The sequence below is a fragment of the Watersipora subatra genome, chromosome 2 (assembly GCF_963576615.1).
Source record: "Watersipora subatra chromosome 2, tzWatSuba1.1, whole genome shotgun sequence".
NCBI classification, from domain to species: Eukaryota; Metazoa; Bryozoa; class Gymnolaemata; order Cheilostomatida; family Watersiporidae; genus Watersipora; species Watersipora subatra.
In genome coordinates this window covers 4,571,402-4,591,974 of record NC_088709.1, presented here as the reverse complement: position 1 = coordinate 4,591,974, position 20,573 = coordinate 4,571,402, and the positions used below count along the sequence as shown (strand labels likewise).

Genomic DNA, 20,573 nt, shown 5'->3' with positions numbered 1-20,573 from the left:
ACCGCATCCGTACTGCTCGATAAAAAAACTAAGTCAGGTAAAATTTATTCGTAATATGTTTTGGCGTTTACCCAAATACGACTTTTTATTGTGTTTTATAAAACAAGAATTTGAACAATCGTGCATAAATGCTGTTGAGAGAAAAAGTTTTGATTGTGTCGTCGCGATGGGCCTTATTACATGAATTCTAAAAATAGATTGCTACACGAGTTAAATGGAATCGTTGACAAAAGAGAAGTTCGTAAGCGAATCCTGTGAGTCAATTTATAATGACAACAACTTGGCTATCTCAAGCCGTTCAAAATCAACCGAGTAGATATGGGGTAGATATACTTTTCTAATTTATGCAAACGAAAGATAATATGTTGTTATCAAGTAATTGCTAATAATTTTACAACGGAAAGCTTTTCCGTACCATATTTGGTTTGACAATACGCGGTCAAAGGACTACATAGTGGACCATACATATCACTGTAATATTTCATTCTTTGTCCTATAGAAGACGTAAGTTGTAGCGATTAAGTGCCCTGTGGTACATTACGTTTGCTATTTAAATTTTCTAGCTATTGTGATGGATTTAATGAGCTGAGCTTTTTCTAATGATCATAAGTGTTTAACTATTCTCGGATTAGCCCAAAGGTCAACTTGCGCAGAAAGCCCATAGATTAACACCCAGTTCTTCATATATATGCAAAGATGCGCCAGTGTTAAGCAGGAGGGGTAAGGATATGCAACAAGAGAAGATACCCTAATGAGGAAGAATAGAAAGCACAGAGCAAATGATACAGATTACGAACGACGAAACTTAACGGCTGAGAATTACGTTCTTAATCTTCGTTAACAACAGCGTGGTAACATTAACCTACCTATGTGCAGCTTTGTGTATACATGTATATATCTTAACATTTTTACATTTACAATTGTAACTGTTTAAGTATTTATTATTTGTAACTCATTCCAGCGTTACGCTTAATTGTAGTGGATTGTATCTAATTGTTCTATCTTTTCATGCTTATAGAGCTTGTGTAAATAAAGAGCCATTATTCACCAGACACTTTGCTTGCAACAATTAAAGTTGTGCATGAGAGCTATTACTCATTCGGTGTAAGTCAACTTGTACGCAGAACTCGCTTGAAAGTGGCTAGTCAGCACTGACTTCCACAACACTATTTACTTGCTCGTCTTTGTTTTATATGTTCGTTCTTTTGTTTGTATGTAGAAAATGTGTTTTCCATTATGTTTTATCTTCACTACTATGCACATGTTGTTAGTTTTTTTTGGGGACTACAAATAGCTTATGGTTAGTTTGTTTTTTATCGATGGATTGGAAGTTTAGTTATATATGGGTTTGTGGCCCTATAACGGGCCTGGGGGAAGTATGTAGGAGAGAAACAAAATTTGTGCAGTATAAGGATTGCCATGTAATGCACTGAGAAAAAGGCGACATGGACCAGAGACCATGATTTATGATGAGCTTAGGCTGAGAATCACTGGCCAGCTTTACAGCGTGTAAATCATTAAGCCTGATTATTAAAATGATTAGAATGATGAAATGACAGATTAACTGTCAGACATTAAAAACAAGTTCGCTAGTCTTATTGGTCAGCATGAGTACATAACCAACTCACTCAGCTGTGTAGATAATTTGTTCTTGTTCAGAATACTAGTTGTGTGTGCATGGCCTTGTTGGTCACCTAAATTTTGAATTTGTTTGACTGGACTTTGCTGGTGTAACAACTAGTCTTACCTTGTGATTCAACCTATATATATATATATATATATATATAGATATATATATATATATATATACACATGTATATGTAGGCTATATTTTTTATCTATATACATGTATATAAATCTCAATGTTTGTCATCGTTTGGTCTGTCCAATTATGGCAATTAGTATCTAGAAATGATGAATCTGTATCGCCAAAATTTGATCTCGTAACCTCTAATTCACCAGGTGGCAAATTAACGCATTAAGCTATGCGAGGTACAATGGATTCATTAAGTAATGAGTCGTTATCTGGGTTAATATACGTAGGCCTATATCAACTCTGCATGATGCGTAATGTCACTGAAGTTTGCTCTCACAGCTCTTATTGGTAAGTTTAGCAATACAGATACTAGCTTACTTAAATTAGCTATTGGCAATGTGCCAGGTTAATGGCAAGTAGCAGGCAACTACAGTAGTCCTACTTGTCACGGTTTATAAGCTGTTTTATAACACCCATGCAACATCGGGCATTCGGTCAGTATTTATATACATCTGTATATAAATATATATATATATATACATATATATACATTTGTATATAAATCTCAAAGTGTGTGTGTGTTTTCATTCGTCCAGCTATAGCTTTTAAAATTTAGGAATGAAATATCCATTTTTTGCTGGATTTGATCTCGGGACCTCCTGTTTTTCAGGCAAGTATTTGACCAATTAAGCTGCGGTAGATGTATCGAATTCTGAGGCGATATATGTTGCTATGGGGGTGAAAATACACATACTGCTCTGCGCGACGCTCCGTCAGTTTATGCTTGCTCTTACGGCTCATATTAGTAAGTACTCAAAAGTACTAGCTTACTCAAATTAGCCATTGACAATGTGCCAGGCTAATGGCAAGTGGCAGGCAACTACATTACTTGTCACCGTTTATAAGCGGATTTTCAAGACCCGTGTAATGTCGGAAATTCCACTAGAATATATATATATATATACTAGCTGAATTCCCGGCGTTGCACGAGTATTAAAAATCAGTTTATAAACAGTGAGTTTGCCTGCCACTTGCCATTAGCCTGACACATTGCTAATGGCTAATTTGAGCAAGCTAGTACTTTCAGTATTTACTAATGGGATTTGTCTTCCTTGCCAGCTTTGAGCTGCACTGATGAGGCTTCAATAGGCGAAACAGTACTGTTTGTAGCATGAGTATATATACCGTAAAACCTCTAATTGAACACCAAGGGGCTCTGTTTTTCAAACTCTTCTATGGTGGCCGTCAATTGGAGGCAGCGTTCAAATAGAGGCTGGCGGTCTATTTTTCAACTGGCTCGTCAGAATTTTCGGAAGATAAATTTAGCCCTATAATATTTTGCCCTCTTTTTCCGGTGTCCCGATATTAAACATTTTGAACGCAATAAATCTGCCAACTTCTAACTTGTCCAAGATCTCTTAATAAATGTGCATCGACAAACTGATAAATATCTCTACCAGTTGATATCTATTGCTTGCAATTGACCTGCGATGGTATTATAGTCTGTCGGAATGTTCAAATTTTATTTAATTCTAATTTTGAAAACATATTTTTATTTTATATTTATATTTAACATTGTTGAATAAAAGCTCAATGCACTCACTGATATGTTTGCTACAGTTTGCAGCCAAAACTAGCTTTTTATGTACAATAGAAGTGGAGTTAGGAGCATCGATCTATTGTAAGCTGTGTTAAGATAGCCACAAGGATGCTATTAAATACCATGCTATAAATCTGCATATTTATAAGTTATACATCAATAATTCACCAAATAATACAAACATATATTCATGAACAAGTTACATAAATGAACCATACTTATATTACATGCAGAAACAAAAGTTTACATTTTTAAAATAAAAATATTTTCATTGTTTGTTCGAATAGCTGCGTTCTGATTGTTGATTTTGATGAACATGATTTGAATGAACATTTTCTAGTTGTCCAATACCTTCCACAATATTTTCTGGCCTCATCTCTTCTTCTGCACTGTTGAACTAGTTGATATTAGTGTCCAAACAATTTTTTGGCAGAGCAAAACTTTAACGCGCTGCTTTTAGCACTAATGCAACGCATAAAAGTTTGCTTGCGCAACCTTTGGTTCAAAAATTGCGAACTGGTTTTTATATGCATATCCTTCCAAGTATTAGCACCGCATTCATCAAGAACTACTATTAGCCTTAGAAAGTAAATATTTCTATAGTGTTGCTTTGAAAGTTCTTCTATCATCGTAAATTTAGGCTTTTTTATAAATGTAGCGAGCTACTACTAGCCTGAGACTATTATTGATTATTGCTACGGTGTTGCTTTCAGAGTTTTAACAAAAAAAACGAAAAGCTTTAGCATTGGACAACGAGAAAATTAACTGATATTGGTATAAGCGATTCATTATTAATATGATTTTGTGGACACTTTTCTACTGATTAGTTGATATTATGGGCTCGTAAATATCTTATGTCAAAGTGGCGGTCAAGTGGAGGTGGCGTTGAATTGGAGTGTGGTGGTCTATTTTTCAACCCTTCTCTGAGGGTGGTGGTCAATTGGAGGTGGCTTTCAAATAGAGGTGGCGTTCAATTAGAGGTTTTACGGTACATACTGTAAATATACTATATATGTATTATATACTATATATATACAGTATATGTACTGTATATATGCTATATATACAGTATATATACAGTATATATATACTGTATGTATATACAGTATATATATACTGTATGTATACTATACTAGCTGTGCTCACCGGTGTTGCCGGGTATTAAAAATCAGCTTATAAATAATGAGAGTTGCCTGCCATTTATTATTAGCCTGGCATGTTGCCTGTGGATAATTTGAGTAAGCTTAATAATAAGAGCTACCGCTACACTATGACTTTGCGTCGTGACCGAAAGCGGTAACCTATTTGCTCCCATATAGCAACAAATATTGCCCAACGATCTATTAAGCTCGTGTGGCTTAGAAAGGTGTTGGATTTGTGAATGGGGGGTTCGAGATCAAATCTTCTGCTTTATGGATTCCTTACTCCAAGATTTTAATAGCTATAGCGGGAGAGACACACATACTAACATTGAGAAATAGATATATACAGTATATATATTGTATATGTACTGTATGTATACTGTATATATAAAGTATATATATACTGTATATATACAGTATATATATAGCGACCTATGCAAGCTATAATGCTAGTTACGTGACATAACATGTATGTGACATAATGATGAGTATTATTGTTACGAGAGGACAGGCTATTTATTTATTAAGATTGCAAACAAAATAATTACCAATGTATAATGTTTTTTATTTATTGCTTGTGATAAGCTTCTGCAGCACTTAGAAAGCAATTAGATAGTTATTGTTGCTTATTCACCTGGTTTCAATTGTCCTCAATTCATTTTTTTCACGATGTAAGCCATTTTTCGATCATTCTGATCTGACTCATATCTAGCATTTTTATGCAAATTCATGTTGATTATTTTTAAATTTATTCTGTTTTGTTGGTCAAATATTTTCCATGATATTGGAATTAGTTGTTCTGGATACTAGGCTCACAGATAGGGTTGGCCTGTTTGTATCACATCGAAGTGATGAGTAGATGAACGTATAGCATCATTATTCTGTCATATCGGTCATATTGACTCGTGTCAACGTCTTGGATAACATATGACCAAGATTAACTCTTGTAATAGGCCACTTGAAGATGTCCTTTCCAATAATGTTCAAACAGAATTTTTTTTGTATTTTATCTTCATCAAACACGTAAATCTGAGATATAGCCCAGCTTATATTTTGTGTTGGCATAATAATCAATTTTAAGTATTAGTATCAGTATTATTATTATTTATTCATAATAATCAGTTTTAAAACATAAAATGTGTTGCTACTCATGGCGACATTTTATATGGTTTGTTTTACAGGCTGTTGGTGTGAGAATAGGCTCTACGATGTAATTGTGCTAATTACCTGGGCTTGTTCAGCTCTCTCTCTCTTTCTCATCAAAGGTGTGCAGACAAGGGTTTGTCTATCTGTCACAGATTATAAACTATAATTTAATTGTATCTATAGATTAACATTTTAGCAGGTGTTAATGCAAAAAGATTTCATTTAAACCATAATTGCCACGTAAAACTTTTATCGATTTTTTAGGTAAATCAGACACGCTGATTCCGATTTTGTACTCAAAATAAAGATTGATCTACTAACTTTCAAGGTAATGAAGGTTTTTGAAGCGTTTCAATATCCGTCTCCAAAACCACCCATAGATATGTGACGTGGCCTAGCTTTTTAGGAATGGAAGTTAGGGATGTTTAGTCCGATTTAGAATGTTAGAGATGGGTGGCTTAAAACCCATTATCTAAATTCAACCTTCAAAAGAATCTCAGACTTTTCTGAAAGGTGGATAAGCTATTTAACATTACATATTTAAAAGTGTAGTCACCTTGACTGGCATGTCAGTTAGTCACCTTGACTGGCATGTCAGTTAGTCACCTTGACTGGCATGTCAGTTAGTCATCTTGATTGATATATCTGCAGATTCTGTAGACTAAACTGTTTTTGTTGTAGATAAAAACTATAGCAATTTTCATGCGGTTGTAATAACTCTGTACTATCTTTATGCTAAACGCAATGTATAGCCCTTAGTTCTGTTAAAAGTTTTGGCCATTTTGGTTAGACCATAGTTTCTTTAAGACATCACAATCATGCATGTTTGTGCTTATTTAAATAAACAGATATTGGTTTCGTATAGCTCATGCCAATGGATTTATTAAAAAGTTGACTCATGAAAATTTGTTCATTACTAGGAAGTAAATCCAGCATCTCTCATCACATAAATCTGGAAAATTGTCAAGTACATCGCATTCTTGTCAGTTTAAAAAGTATGTCACATAGTTATGGGCTAATTTAAACATTTGAAGTGACAATTTGCGTTGTAATAAATTATCTATATTGGTTTACTAGACGTTGATAATATTCACTGCAACTATTCCTTTGCAACTTTACTGGTATACGGATCATTAAAGTATACTGAATTATATTCTGCTAAGTGAACTGTTGAGATGATGATACATCTGACTCTAGTATCTGACCCATGGAACATAGTATATCTGTTCCCAGTATCTGAGCCATTAGATTGGGATATGCATTATCCTCATATGTGACCTTTTTGAACCGAACATATCTACCGTAATTTGCTCTAACAGATTCACTAGCAACGTGTAAAGGTAGTGCGTGTAACGCAAACAGATTCAGTTATCAATAAATGAATAGGAGAAAAGTCACGAATTGTGCTCAAACTCACAACTCTAGTACTACTAATATCACTTGCCATGTTGCTAGTCATATCACTTGCAATATTATTAGCCATGTTGCTATTCGTATCGCTAGTTTCATCACTAGTCATATTGCATGCGTCACTAGTCATATGGCATGTATCACTGGTCATATGGCACGTATCACTGGTCATATGGCACGTATCACTGGTCATATGGCACGTATCACTGGTCATATGGCATGTATCACTAGTCATATGTCATGTATCACTGGTCATATGACATGTATCACTGGTCATATGACATGTATCACTGGTCATATGACATGTATCACTTGTCATATGACATGTATCACTGGTCATATGACATGTATCACTGGTCATATGACATGTATCACTGGTCATATGACATGTATCACTGGTCATATGGCATGTATCATTGGTCATATGGCATGTATCACTGGTCATATGGCATGTATCACTGGTCATATGGCATGTATCACTGGTCATATGGCATGTATCACTGGTCATATGGCATGTATCACTGGTCATATGGAATGTATCACTAGTCATATGGCATGTATCACTAGTCATATGGCATGTATCACTAGTCATATGGCATGTATCACTAGTCATATGGCATGTATCACTGGTCATACGGCATGTATCACTGGTCATACGGCATGTATCACTAGTCATATGATGTGTATCACTAGTCGTATTGCTAGTGGTATCGTTAGTCGTATAGCTAGTGGTATCGTTAGTCGTATAGCTAGTCGTATTGCTAGCCTTGTCACCTATGCTGCCTTGGCTGCTACATTTCTTTAGGCACCATGTGTCATACTAGACCTAGACTGTTTTAGTTGTGTAAATATGTGTGCGATCTTTCCTAGGTCAATAACGATGACTGCAGAAACAAACCGGCGTTCGTTCTGCCAGAAGTGGATGTCCACTGTCACTGATGACGATATTGAAAAGAGCCAGCAGAGTGTTTCTACAATGACTGGAACCGACACCTGTTTAGATGTTAACAATTCTAATTCATCAGTACTAACTCCCAGAATATCTAGTCACATGTCCCTAATAAAGGCATCCTTTCCCACCCTGATAGTACTCACCCTGGTCTTGGTATCAGCGGTCTTGGGAAGGCAGTATGTGATAGACATGCTCATATACCTCGACTCACTCAATCGATGGGAGAGCGCGGTGCTCTTCGGGGTTATGTTTTCCTTGGCAGCATTTCCCATTATGTCAGGCTACCTACTCTTGAACATAGCCTGTGGCTATACTTACGGATTCGTATATGGTGCTTTAATGACGTCTGCCTGCTCAACATATGCAATTCTCTGCGCCCATTTTGTCATGCGTAGGTTCTGTAAGGTTTGTCTACTCATCCTATTCTATATGTTTAACTTGGAATAACACTCGGCATTCTATAAACTTTATTCCTCTGCAATTCTTTTCTTTTTGTTCAACCTTCAAGATATTTGTATATGTGCATATATTCGAAGTCACTAAGGTCTGAATCCTATCCATTGTTCTCAGATTCATCCTTACTGGGGTTTACCTGATGACTTTAAAGCGTTTTGATAAACGATGAGACAACTCTTCAGGAACACCGTAATAGCAACCATTGTCATAACGATGAGACAACTCTTCAGGAACACCGTAATAGCAGCCATTGTCATAACGATGAGACAACTCCTCAGGAACACCGTAATAGCAGCCATTGTCATAACGTATTCTAATGTTAAAACATTAAACACGTCTTTCAAACTTAAAAAAACGTTATTTCCATTTTTTTAATTCCAAAGCTTTACAGTCTTGTCTTCACACCTTGGAAAGCGGCACAATTGAAATAATTAATAACCGTATCTCACTAATATTTTATAATTCAAGTAGGTCTTTGTTTAACTCTGTCGGATACTTTGATGTATATAAAAAATGGTAGAGCAAAAAGGCTGAGTCCGACAGCATTTATGTCGATCCACCCGCAGGAGAGTGCAAAATATAGGCTACACTAGCATAGCTTCGCCCGTCAAGGGGTTAAATTTATCTTCCCAAAATTCGGACAATTGAGTCTAAGTACAGCACCACTCTGTATTCAAACGCTACATCTAATAAAGCTATTGGAAAAGGTTGAGAAATAAAGCGCCGTGGCGTTCAAATAGAGGTTTTACGGTATGTGTTTGTGTGTGTTCCTTATTGAAATCAACTTTCTGATAATACATGTAAAATAGTTTGAAATTTTGTTTCTGGTTTTTTGATATTCCCAGGTTTTAGGCCAAAATTTTTTGGGTTCACCACTCCTAAGGGGCGTTAGGGCCAAAAAATTTGTTTTTGTGAATGAAAATGAGCCTAAAAACAATTTCACTATAGTATGGGCTGCTGAGAATAGACAGAAAATACAATGATGCATATATTCATATGTTCACTCTTTTATGAGTACATTTAGAAAACTCTTCAGCATGTTTTTAGATTAACAAATACAAAAAATTAATAATTTAAGTTGTATAGTCATTGACAATGTGCCAGGCTAATGGCTAGAAGCAGGCAATTACATTACCTGTCACTGTTTATAAGCTGTTTCTTAAAACTCGTGCAACGCCCGTGTTCAGCTAGTATGTCTTATTTTCTCCCTACTATCATCATACTAGCAGACATAGTAATTACTAATTACCATTGTAGAGTTATGTGGAGAGGAACTATGTGATGGGTGCACAAGCCAGGGCATTGCTGGATGTTTTATCTGGTCGTAATGGATACAAAATAGTTTTTCTCATGAGGTTCACCCCTATTCCATTTGGCCTCCAAAATGCTATATTCGCTGTGAGTAAAGTACAGCTTGGATAGGGACTAATGTTAGGGTCAAGTGTTTTAATGTGTATTGTACGCTTTAGTTATTAGGTGGGTTACTACGGTCTATATCGCGTTAGTCGAGTTCTATCCGCAGTTTTGTAAGTGTTGTCATCAAACCTAAATTTGATCATAGTTTGCTGCTCTCAATCGTATGGAGCAAAAATGTACCTAACGGGTTCTTGTTACTTAAACTGTACCATACACTATCTTCGCTAGGTGTATGTTGTCTTGGCAAACACCTGTTTATACATGTCAATTAAATTGAAGAACTCTAACATTATGCTCATTCTCAGTATCATTTGTAGATGCAATAGATTGTACACACTCACTTGACCTAGCAGTTATCCATTAGGCTATTATTCAATAATTGTTCACTCAGCAATTAAATTTTGAATAAATTGTGTTGTTGTACAAAATCAACTTAAATGTTGGATAGATATAGATTATGTGACTACTCGACCAGTACTAGTTGTACATACTAGTTTGTTTCCAGTGAAAGGTGAGTCAAAGGTTATCTGTCAGGCTTGTCTGTCAGTCTTTATAAGAGAAACAATTTGTCTAAGTCAACTTATCATGCATCTCAGTTGTAATACTTAATAACTGGCAGCGGCTGCTTGATACGGCATCCAAGTACATTATTCTGTAGCAGACGTTACAGGACCAAGTTATTATGGCTGGTCAGCAAGTACATATCTAAGGAGTGCTTGTAGGTATCCATCATGAGGGCATTTAAATAGTGGCTGGACTTTTATCACTTGTTTAAAGTTGTCGCGCTGGCTTACAGGTGTCGGGAATAAAGTCAGGACCATATCTAATCTCATCCACCCTCGGACTCTCCTTTACGCAATTTGCCTACTCTTATATGGGGTCAAGGTTCCGATCTATAGCGGAGGTCTTCAACAATGATAATTCAACTACTGCTTGGCTGCTCCTCAGTCTGCAGGTAAGATTGTGGCTTGCAAGCCTTATCACTCAGTCTATGCAGTCTATGTACACAGTCCGTTCACTTCATCTTTATCTCTAGTAAACAAGAGATCAACTAGTGCATAGAGACTGATGTTCCAACCTTTGGTGTGTTGCTGCTTAGTCAGTCATCACCTGTTTGACTTGTATCCTTTTTCTATAGCCTCTGCTTCTAGTTGAATTTCTATTACCTTCCTATATAGACTGTGGTTCATGCATGGTGCTAGGGTTATAGACTGTGTTTCATAGGCATGCATGGTGCTAGGGTTATAGACTGTGTTTCATGCATGGTGCTAGGGTTATAGACTGTGTTTCATGCATGGTGCTAGGGTTATAGACTGTGTTTCATAGGCCTGCATGGTGCTAGGGTTATAGACTGTGTTTCATGCATGGTGCTAGGGTTATAGACTGTGTTTCATAGGCATGCATGGTGCTAGGGTTATAGACTGTGTTTCATGCATGGTGCTAGGGTTATAGACTGTGTTTCATAGGCCTGCATGGTGCTAGGGTTATCACCAGAAAATCAAATGATTTAAATCATTGATTAAAATTGTGATTTAAATTATGGTTATTCGGGGAGAAAATTACTATCTTTTCATTTTTCATAAATTGGCAAAAATCAGTGTTTCTTGACAAACAATCCTGTTTTGATGTGCATGTAACAAATCTGTAAATGTTCCTCTGTCATGAATTAGCAGTGTGATGGTGATAATTGACTGCATGTGTAGGTCAACATGTGTAGGACTAATTGTGAGGCAGTAACTATAACTGATACAGTTTTGTTCCCTCGCTACTCTGTTTAATAAATCATATAACAGTGAAACCTCGGTTCTCGAACGCAATCCGTTCCAGAAGGTTGGTCAAAAACTGAATTGTTCGAGATCCGAAACATGTTTTCCCGTTAGAATTAATATATGCAGGTTTTAATCTGTTCTAAGTCGATTTAACAACTTCGGTAAAGTATTTTTTAACATTTCACACCATAAACTGTACTGTAGATTACATACTATAACGGGTAGATATAGATCATGTTTAACTTTAATAAAAGATTTTCTATCTATGATGATGAAAAAAGAAACCAAAAAGTAAACATTTCGTATGCTTTGCTCTTAAAACATTAAAAACATTGAAGGTTACGGTACAATACCAAAAATTGCAGAAATTGATTATAAAACAGCGAAAAAACGCAACAGATCAGTTACATCAAAAATTGCGTGAAAAAGAAAATAGAAAAAGTTTTGGCACGTTTACTTCACATCTTTGAAGAAGATTCCTCCTCCAGAGTTGTGTGCCTAAAAAATCTCTTCGGTAGAGGCGGCGTTCTCCCAGATTTTGGAAAGAATTAGTGACACAAAACTTCTCCCTTTTTTTGAAAACCTTCCGAAAGTGGCTCATAACAACGTCATTAAACGTGTAAACATGCTGTTTCCGAAGCTGTTTTGAACGTTTAATTCAAATGCGCATGTTCCGGTTCGGTCAAGAACCAAATTTATGGTCGAGATCCACGACAAACAAATCTCAAATTTTTCAGTCGAAAACTGAGTTGGTCCGACAGAACCGAAGCGTTTGAGAACTGAGGTTCCACTGTATTAATAAATGACACACCAAACAAGAATGCGCCTAAATACATATTTTATTGTGTATTTCTATGTCTCTATCTCTCATTTGCACTTTGTGTGAAACTACTAGCAGCTCTACTCCATCTACCTACCATAAAACCTCTAATTGAACGCCATGGCACTCTATTTTTCAACCCTTTCTCAATAGTGGCTGTCGAACAGAGGCTGGCATTGTATTTTTCAGATGACTCATCAGAACATTGAGATAATAAAATTAGCTTTTTTAGCAAATGTCACTTATATTTTACCCTCTTTTTCCAGTGGACCGATACTGAAAATTTTGAATGCAATAAATATGCTAATTTACCTCCAACATGTCAACGATCTCTTAATTAATATGCATTGAGAAACCGAGAAATATCGCTACCAGTTGTTATTTATTGCTTGCAATTACCTGCGATGATATTATAGCCTGCGTCTTGCTTTGCAATTTGTTGGAGCTTTCAATTTTTATTTCATTCTAAATTTGAAGACATATTTTCATTTTATGTTTATATTTAAAAATGTTGCAAAAAAGAACATTGCACTCATTGATATTTTTTCTACAGTTTGCAGCCAAAACTAGTTTTTTATGTGCGATAGAAGAGAAGTTACAAGTGACGATCTATTCAAGATCGGATTACCACAAAGAATGTTGTCAAACAATATGCTATAAATCTGCAAATTTATAAGTTATATGTTGATAATCTATTGAATGCTACAAATATATATTCATGAACTAGTGACATAAAAGAACCATACTTATATTACATGCAGAAACAAACATTACCGTTTTTAAAACAAAAATATTTGCAACATTTGCTTGACTAACTGCATTCTGATTGTTGCTTTCGATGGAATGAACATTTTCTGTCTGTTCAATACCTTCCACAATGTCTTCTAATCTCAATCCTTTTTCTGCATTGCATAACTAGTCAACACTAGTTGATTTTTGCGTAGCATTATGTAGTGGTACTTGACTTCTATGCTGAACCGCAACCCGGGAGTCATAAAAATAGAACCTATTGATGATGTACTGTAGTATATTGAGCATTTTATGTTCATTATACTGTCACACTGCTTACACTCAACTGAGCTTGCGCAATCGTCCAATCAGTTTGAACAATAATTTGTTGGCTTATCTTGTCGCGATTACTTGTACATGATTTTACATTAGAGTCAGCTGTGACTGAACGTAAAGCCAGATCTTACTAGCAGTTGTCTTCTATCGTGTCTTGTAGCTGAGCCTCATGCTGATTCTCATGGTTGTCGTAGTCGTGCTCGCTAAACAGGAGTTAGACAGGAACGTTAGAGAAGGCGATGATGACGACTGCGAATCTCTGTCTACTATGCAAAGTAAAGGTATTCAGACAGTCAACTCTCCTGACAAGAGATGCGAATTTGTCACATCCAAGTCGCGATCACACTCACGTAATATGTCTGTAAATATTCCTCCTATAGTAGCAAGCGGTGTGCATGTCGTGTGACACCTTGTCAGATCAAATCTCTACACTTACTCGATGCCGTATTCTGGCAGACAATATACGCACATAATATTTTTGCTATCTTCAGTATAGTCCTGTTTATTGAAATATTATGGATTGAAAAAGCCAAGTCATCAACAAATCAATATGAACAATCATTAAACTTTTTCAAGTCTATATTTTTTATGGCAATAAAACATTTTCTTTATTATTTTCAACTGGTTTTATGATTCAAATTCACAACGGCATCATTAGTATCAGAGTTATCAATTAACCACACACCTCTATGATACAAAGATAATACATTTAGTATAATAAAGGTAACATAATGCAAATAGATAAATACTGTATCCCCATCTTAAGATGTGACACAATAATGACAAATCTAAATGTAAAGTCAATGTAAATTGGCACAATGTAAATTTGTACACTGTGCCAATCAGCCAATATGGCTAAGGAGAGTCCTGTTTTACTTAAATGCAGTTTGACAGTTAATCACAGGTGAGTGTGTGGAAGAGCTATAAGAGAGGTTTATGACACGGTACAAGCGCAGGACTGAGCTTTGAGTTCATCTACATCCACTTCTTCTTCAGAGTCTGAGTCGGAATGTTCTGGAAAAGATATGATATAAAACTGTGCTATCTGAAATAAATAGTAATCGTGTTCATATTATCAAATAAAATTGATGGGTCAAGTTTGGAGGTGTAACATAGACAAAAACAGCCTTATATAGTGCAACATAGTGCTTGTCAGTTCAATGCAGTTTGTTTTACCAACACTTGTCACTCTATCTTTGTATTTTGACTTGTGACCCATTGCGCCTTACAGGATGGATGCCAACAGGAGCCTTTTGCTAAGCAATGTGACCCCAGCATTTGGTGTATAATTTTGGAACACTTAAATCTACCGCGTAGAGGATCAGCTGACCATCGCTCGCAGACCAGTTATAATGGTCAGAGACTTGTGTACAATGGGTCACATGCCAGAGCAAGGGGCTGTTGACATACATGTTCTTGTTCCTTAAGAAGGACTCGTCGTCAGATTCGTCTGATGACAACTGACTCTCGTCCCCTTTCTTTAATATCGGCTCATCAGGTTCTGATGATTTTGAGTTATCTCTGGGTTTACCTCCTTCCTTGTGCTTTCCGATCCGATTTATGATTCTCCTTGCTTCTTTCTGGTTCTTCGTTTCGAGAATAGCTATTACAAGACGATTGGGAACCTTCTTCTTCGATTTCTTGCTAGCCTCACGGAGTAGGTCTTTGAGCCAGTTCTATTAACAAAAATTTATATATCTTTATATATTGTATGTTGTACTTATAGGAAAAGCAGGCATGCTGATAATAGAGAGTTGTGCACCCCTGAAGTCTTGATGCGGTGTAGGATTGAACATAGCTTGATTCATTAGCTTTCATTATGATTACAAAAAATTCATTGCACAGTGTGATGGTCTCCAATGGTAAGTGCCTTACATAATCCTTCATTACAAGAACTCTCGTAGTGGCTTTCTCTACCATCAAGTGCAGATCATTTGGTTATGTATAAATTCAACTCTCGCTGTTCAGTGCTCTAACCACGCATACTGCTGCTTGCTCAGTCAACGCATGGATTTGAAGCAGTGTTATTATGTTGCCAGTTGATCACAGTTAGTGAAAAAGTTTGTACTGTAACCAGTTAGAAATTTTCTAATCTTAGCCAACAGTACAACAGTGAGAACATGCCGTGGTACACTTGCACTGCATTATATTCTCTATCTCCCCTATATAGTAGCCTAAGAATACACACGGTAATTGAACCTACCAATCTCCTGTTCAGCTTGTGATTTTTGGCGGCAGCCACACCTGCATGCTGTTGCAACGTCATGTTATTTGGATCTACCTTTCTCTATAATGAATAAATGAAAAACAGTGTATAAATATTTACATTAGGTTGTTGCATTCTCTGGAATAATTCTTAGCCTGATTGGTCAAAAGCATAAAGACGCATGATATTCACAAACCTGTGAAAATCTTAACACCAAATTTGGCAAGTGCGTAAATCATGGCGTAAAATTTGGGGAGACAATCATGGCCTCGAATGTAATCTTTTTATCCATCTCTTCTGAAATGAAGTTGGCTTCTTCCACTGATGGAAGTATCTCCAACACATTTTCTTTCAGAAGCATTTCATCTGTGAAAGTAGCGCATACAACTTCTTTAGTGCACACAAACCTAAACCATTTAAAGGATTAGCAAGTAAGGCATACAATATGAACATCTTCATGTGTGTTTCAACTGACATAGTAGCACAAAGTAATTACACTTTTTTTCATAGTGCCTGGCGGGTAAAGGTTTTAATTGTATTTGTTGGGGACTAACCCTGGTAGACAATAGATATAGTGGGGTAGTACATAATACTCTGAAGTGGGGCAGTCATTAGTACCGTTGACTGGTACTGGCTGGTATGTAATTTACCACAGTAAACAGTCCTGTATTTCTTTGTACATGACTTGTAAATGCAAAACCTAAATGACTTTATAAGGTAAATGAGTTTACCTTATAACAGAAGGGTTCAGACCCAAATGGCACAAAGACCGGAGATACACGAATGTTTACAGATTTAGCTGATAATAAAATGTGTACCATTTAGGAGCAATTAACAGAAGGTGAAAGAAAAACTCAAGGGCACATGTACGTATGTGTGATAGTTGGTGCTGTTCAGCGTGGCCCTAGTGATAGTTGGTGCCGTTCAGAGAGGCCCTAATAATAGTGGTGCTGTTCAGAGTGGCCCTAATGATAGTTGGTGCTGTTCAGATTGGCCCTAGTGATAGTTGGTGCTGTTCAGAGTAGCCCTAGTGCAAGTTGGTGCTGTTCAGCGTGACCCTAGTGATAGTTGGTGTTGTTCAGAGTGTCCCTAGTGATAGTTGGTGTTGTTCAGAGTAGCCCGAGTGATAGTTGGTGTTGTTCAGAGTGGCCCTAGTGATAGTTGGTGTTGTTCAGAGTGGCCCTAGTGATAGTTGGTGCTGTTCAGAGTAGCTCTAGGGATAGTTGAGGTTGTTCAGAGTGGCCCTAGTGATAGTTGGTGCTGTTCAGAGTGGCCCTAGTAATAATTGGTGCTGTTCAGAGTGGCCCTAGTGATAGTTGGTGCTGTTCAGAGTGGCCATAGCATACTGGTATGTGCAGTTTCATACCTGGAGATTTCTCATCATCAGCTGTGTCAAAGCTGGCACTCTTCGCGATCTCCTCCATAGCATCAGAGTACTCCGGCAGATCAATTGCCTTCCCATGGCGGACATACACATACATCTGTGTTGTGCTAAACATGACCCTGACAACGACTGAACATGTTACTACACTAGCAAACTTCACTCGTAATTTGTTGCTATCATAGGAGAAACTGACCTTGATTCAAAACAACTTGGTGCCAAAGCTTAAGAAGATATAAGGCTTTCATTTTTTAAACAACGTGTTATAAAAAGGAAAATATTTTTGTAAAGAAGTAATAACAAAAATTATGGTAAGGATTGAATACAAGAGCAACAAAGAAGAGGAAAATAATTTAATATGTTTAATGTATTGAAAAAGGATAAACCTGAGAACTGGAGTAAAGCAAACGATAAAGGTAAAATTGCAGACTGCTAAAAAGTATAATCATGCTTACCATTAAAAAAACACAGCATTAACAACCAGCTATTTTATAGTTGAATGTTAATTATTAGTAGACTAGTTATGACCGACTATGTACACTAACAAACAAAATAATTTCATTGCAGCATTTTTATTGCTAAAAAAATTGTGACTTTTCATAGTTCAACTGTTAGCAACTGCTTTATGTAATTCAACTTTTTGTGCCATATAGCCTCATGCAAACTGGGAGACAGCTTATTTGCGTTCTAATGATTTATGTTTAAACCACGTAAAAAGTTTTTTTTAAATTAAAACGGTTTTGCTGCGGGTGTTTGGGTTAGGTTTACCAGGATGATACAAACAACCACAACAGTGGTTGTTTGTATCATCAAACAAGAGACCTCAATCCTGAGGTTCAATCCTCACAGGTGACTCGAGCGAGCTTCTTTCCATTTAAACTTGCTATATTGGGACTTTGTTATGAAGTTTTTTACTCATTTTTGGTCCAAGTAAATGGGTTGGGTTTACAGATGTTGGACCAACAGCCACCACAGCTCAGTGGCAAGAGTGCCTGTCTATTAAACAGGATGTTATGAGTTAAATACTGATTGGTGGCTTGAGATAGCTATTTTTTATTTCACTTTTCGGCGTATTACTTTTATTTCAAACTATTCTATTAATTTTGGTCTATTTATAAGATTTGGGTTCACACTCCTTTTACCAGCAGCGGTCATACCTCATTGGCTAGAACACCTATCTCGTAAACAGAAAGGAGGTCATTAGTTCAATCCTCATTGGTGGCTTACGCTAATTAAATTTGATTTTAGTTTCCTGCGTATTACTTTTATTTCAAACTATTCTATTTATTTTGGTCTATTTATAGGGTTTGGGTTTACACTCCTTCAAACAGCAGCCGCCGCAGCTCAATGGCTAGAGCATCTGTGTAGTAAACAGGAGGTCATGAGTCCAATCCACATTAATGTATTGAGATAGCTTCTTTTCATTTGAATTTCTTGTGTTTTAATTGTAGTTCAAATAAATCTATTCATATTTGGTCTAAGCATCCGGGTTGGGTTTACAGCTTAAAACAACAGCCGCCTAAAACAACAGGTCATGAGTTCAATCCTCATTGGTGGTTTAAGATAGCTACTTTTTATTTAAGTTTGATGTTCTAGTAATTGTATTTAAAACTATTGTATTTGTTTTGTTCCCTCCGTCAGGTTTGGGATTACACCACTTCCACCAACAGCCGCCATAGCTCAGTTGCTAGCAGTGTTGGGTAATTCGCCAATTTGGCGGACCAATTAGAATACCAAATACTGGAAAATATCATAACCAAATACCAAATAAAATACCAAATACTTGAAAATCTCAGAGCCAAATACCAAATAAAATATTAAATACTCACAATTTTGTAAATCAAATACCAAATCAAATAGTACCACTGGAAAATTTGAGAACCATCTACCAAGTGAAATACCAAATACTGGCAATTGTTCGAACCAAATATCAAGTCAAACAGTAATACGTGAAAATCCCAAGACAAAATACCAAATACTGGCAATTCTTGAAATCAAATTCCAAATCAAATAGTAATACTTGAAAATTTCAAAACGAAATACCAAATAAAATATCAATTACTTGGAAATCTCAGTACCAAATACCAAATCAAATAGGGATATTGGGAAATTTTATATTAAAATACCAAATAAATTGCAACACTGCAATTTCTCGACATCAAATATCAAATCAAATAGTTATATTGTAAAATTTCCGAATCAAATACCAAATGAAATACCAAATACTGGAAATTTTAGAAACCAAATATCAAATCAAATAACAGTAGGCTACCGGGAAATTTCAGAACCAAATGATGTAAAGTCTTACAGAGCCGACTCCTAATTGAATAATGGGAAATGTCAATTCAATATCAACATCATTATGCTAACTATGCTAAATATTAAATACTGGAAAATATCAAAACCAAGCTATATTTATTTGCAGACTGAATTATCAAATTATTTAAAAATAAATGAGCACGTTCACATCCACCAACTCTGCCCATATAAAAATGTATACATTATTTATTACGTATTTATGTTACATTCAAATTGAATCAATATAATGTTGACAAAAAATTGTTTATGATTGACAGTAATTTTAAAGGGACTACATTATTCATGGTAAGTTCAAATTTAATAAAGATACTATTGACAGAAAATCGAGACAAATACAGAATGGCTTATTGTGATTGCGAGTTCTAAAGAATAAAATACACTATTATATCAAGGTAATTAGGTATGCTGATGCAAGTTAGTTAGGATTAGAACTAATTAGGTGGCGTTACAATGTAAACTGCTGTGTACATTATTGAACATTAAATATTGCCAGACTTCTGCAAGAACGAGTTTGAGTGGATGTGCAGCTGTGCCTCAAACATATCGTCCCCCATACGCATGCGCTGTGGTCTTAGGAAATGTCTGGCCGAACTAAACAGTCTTTCCACAGAGGCTGAGCTAGCGAGGAAAACCAAGTAACTTTAGGTGAGTGTAGCTAGATAAGTATTGGAGCTGGATGGCTCCCAGTACTCCATAGGGTCAACAGCTTCACGTTCAGGCGCTGACTCTAGGTATGTTGTGACCATGGTCAGTTCAGGATCTTTCTTAGCCCGGGCTGCTTTACTCTTGCCGAGAAGCTTTGTGTAAGTTACCTCCAATCATGGTTGCTTGTGTGGAAAGGGATTGTCAGCATCAGCAATATTCAGACCAAACAATTAACCAGAAAACCAGAAAAAATATTGGCCAATTATAAACCAAATTATGATACCAAAGCAAATGCCAGATACTGTACAATCTCAATTATACCAAACATTACCAAATAAATGAGCAAATATTTATAAATTCACAACAAAATACCAATAAAATTCTAAATACTGGGCTATCTCAGAAGAAGAAGATCAAATAAAATACCGAATACTAAAAATTCTACATACCAAATACTAAATCAAATAGTAAATACTAGGAAATCACAGAA

At 36.1% G+C, this 20,573-nt stretch overlaps 1 protein-coding gene across 5 annotated transcripts; it reads left to right on the top strand.

Annotated features, from left to right (window-relative positions):
- The first annotated feature begins 243 nt into the window (after positions 1–243).
- LOC137387001 (transmembrane protein 64-like) lies at positions 244–14,146 on the top strand. Of its 5 annotated transcripts, none has more exons than XM_068073276.1 (7): positions 244–323; positions 5,680–5,763; positions 5,909–5,972; positions 7,925–8,411; positions 9,720–9,860; positions 10,675–10,833; positions 13,693–14,146. In XM_068073276.1, exons 4-7 carry the CDS (start codon positions 7,935–7,937, stop codon positions 13,936–13,938), a joined length of 1,023 nt encoding a protein of 340 aa, XP_067929377.1. In that variant the 5' UTR covers positions 244–323; positions 5,680–5,763; positions 5,909–5,972; positions 7,925–7,934; the 3' UTR covers positions 13,939–14,146. The 5 variants fall into 5 exon arrangements, with proteins under 5 accessions (XP_067929377.1, XP_067929375.1, XP_067929376.1 ...); XM_068073275.1 differs by having other exon boundaries at positions 279–504; XM_068073274.1 differs by lacking the exon at positions 5,909–5,972.
- Positions 14,147–20,573: the final 6,427 nt, after the last annotated feature.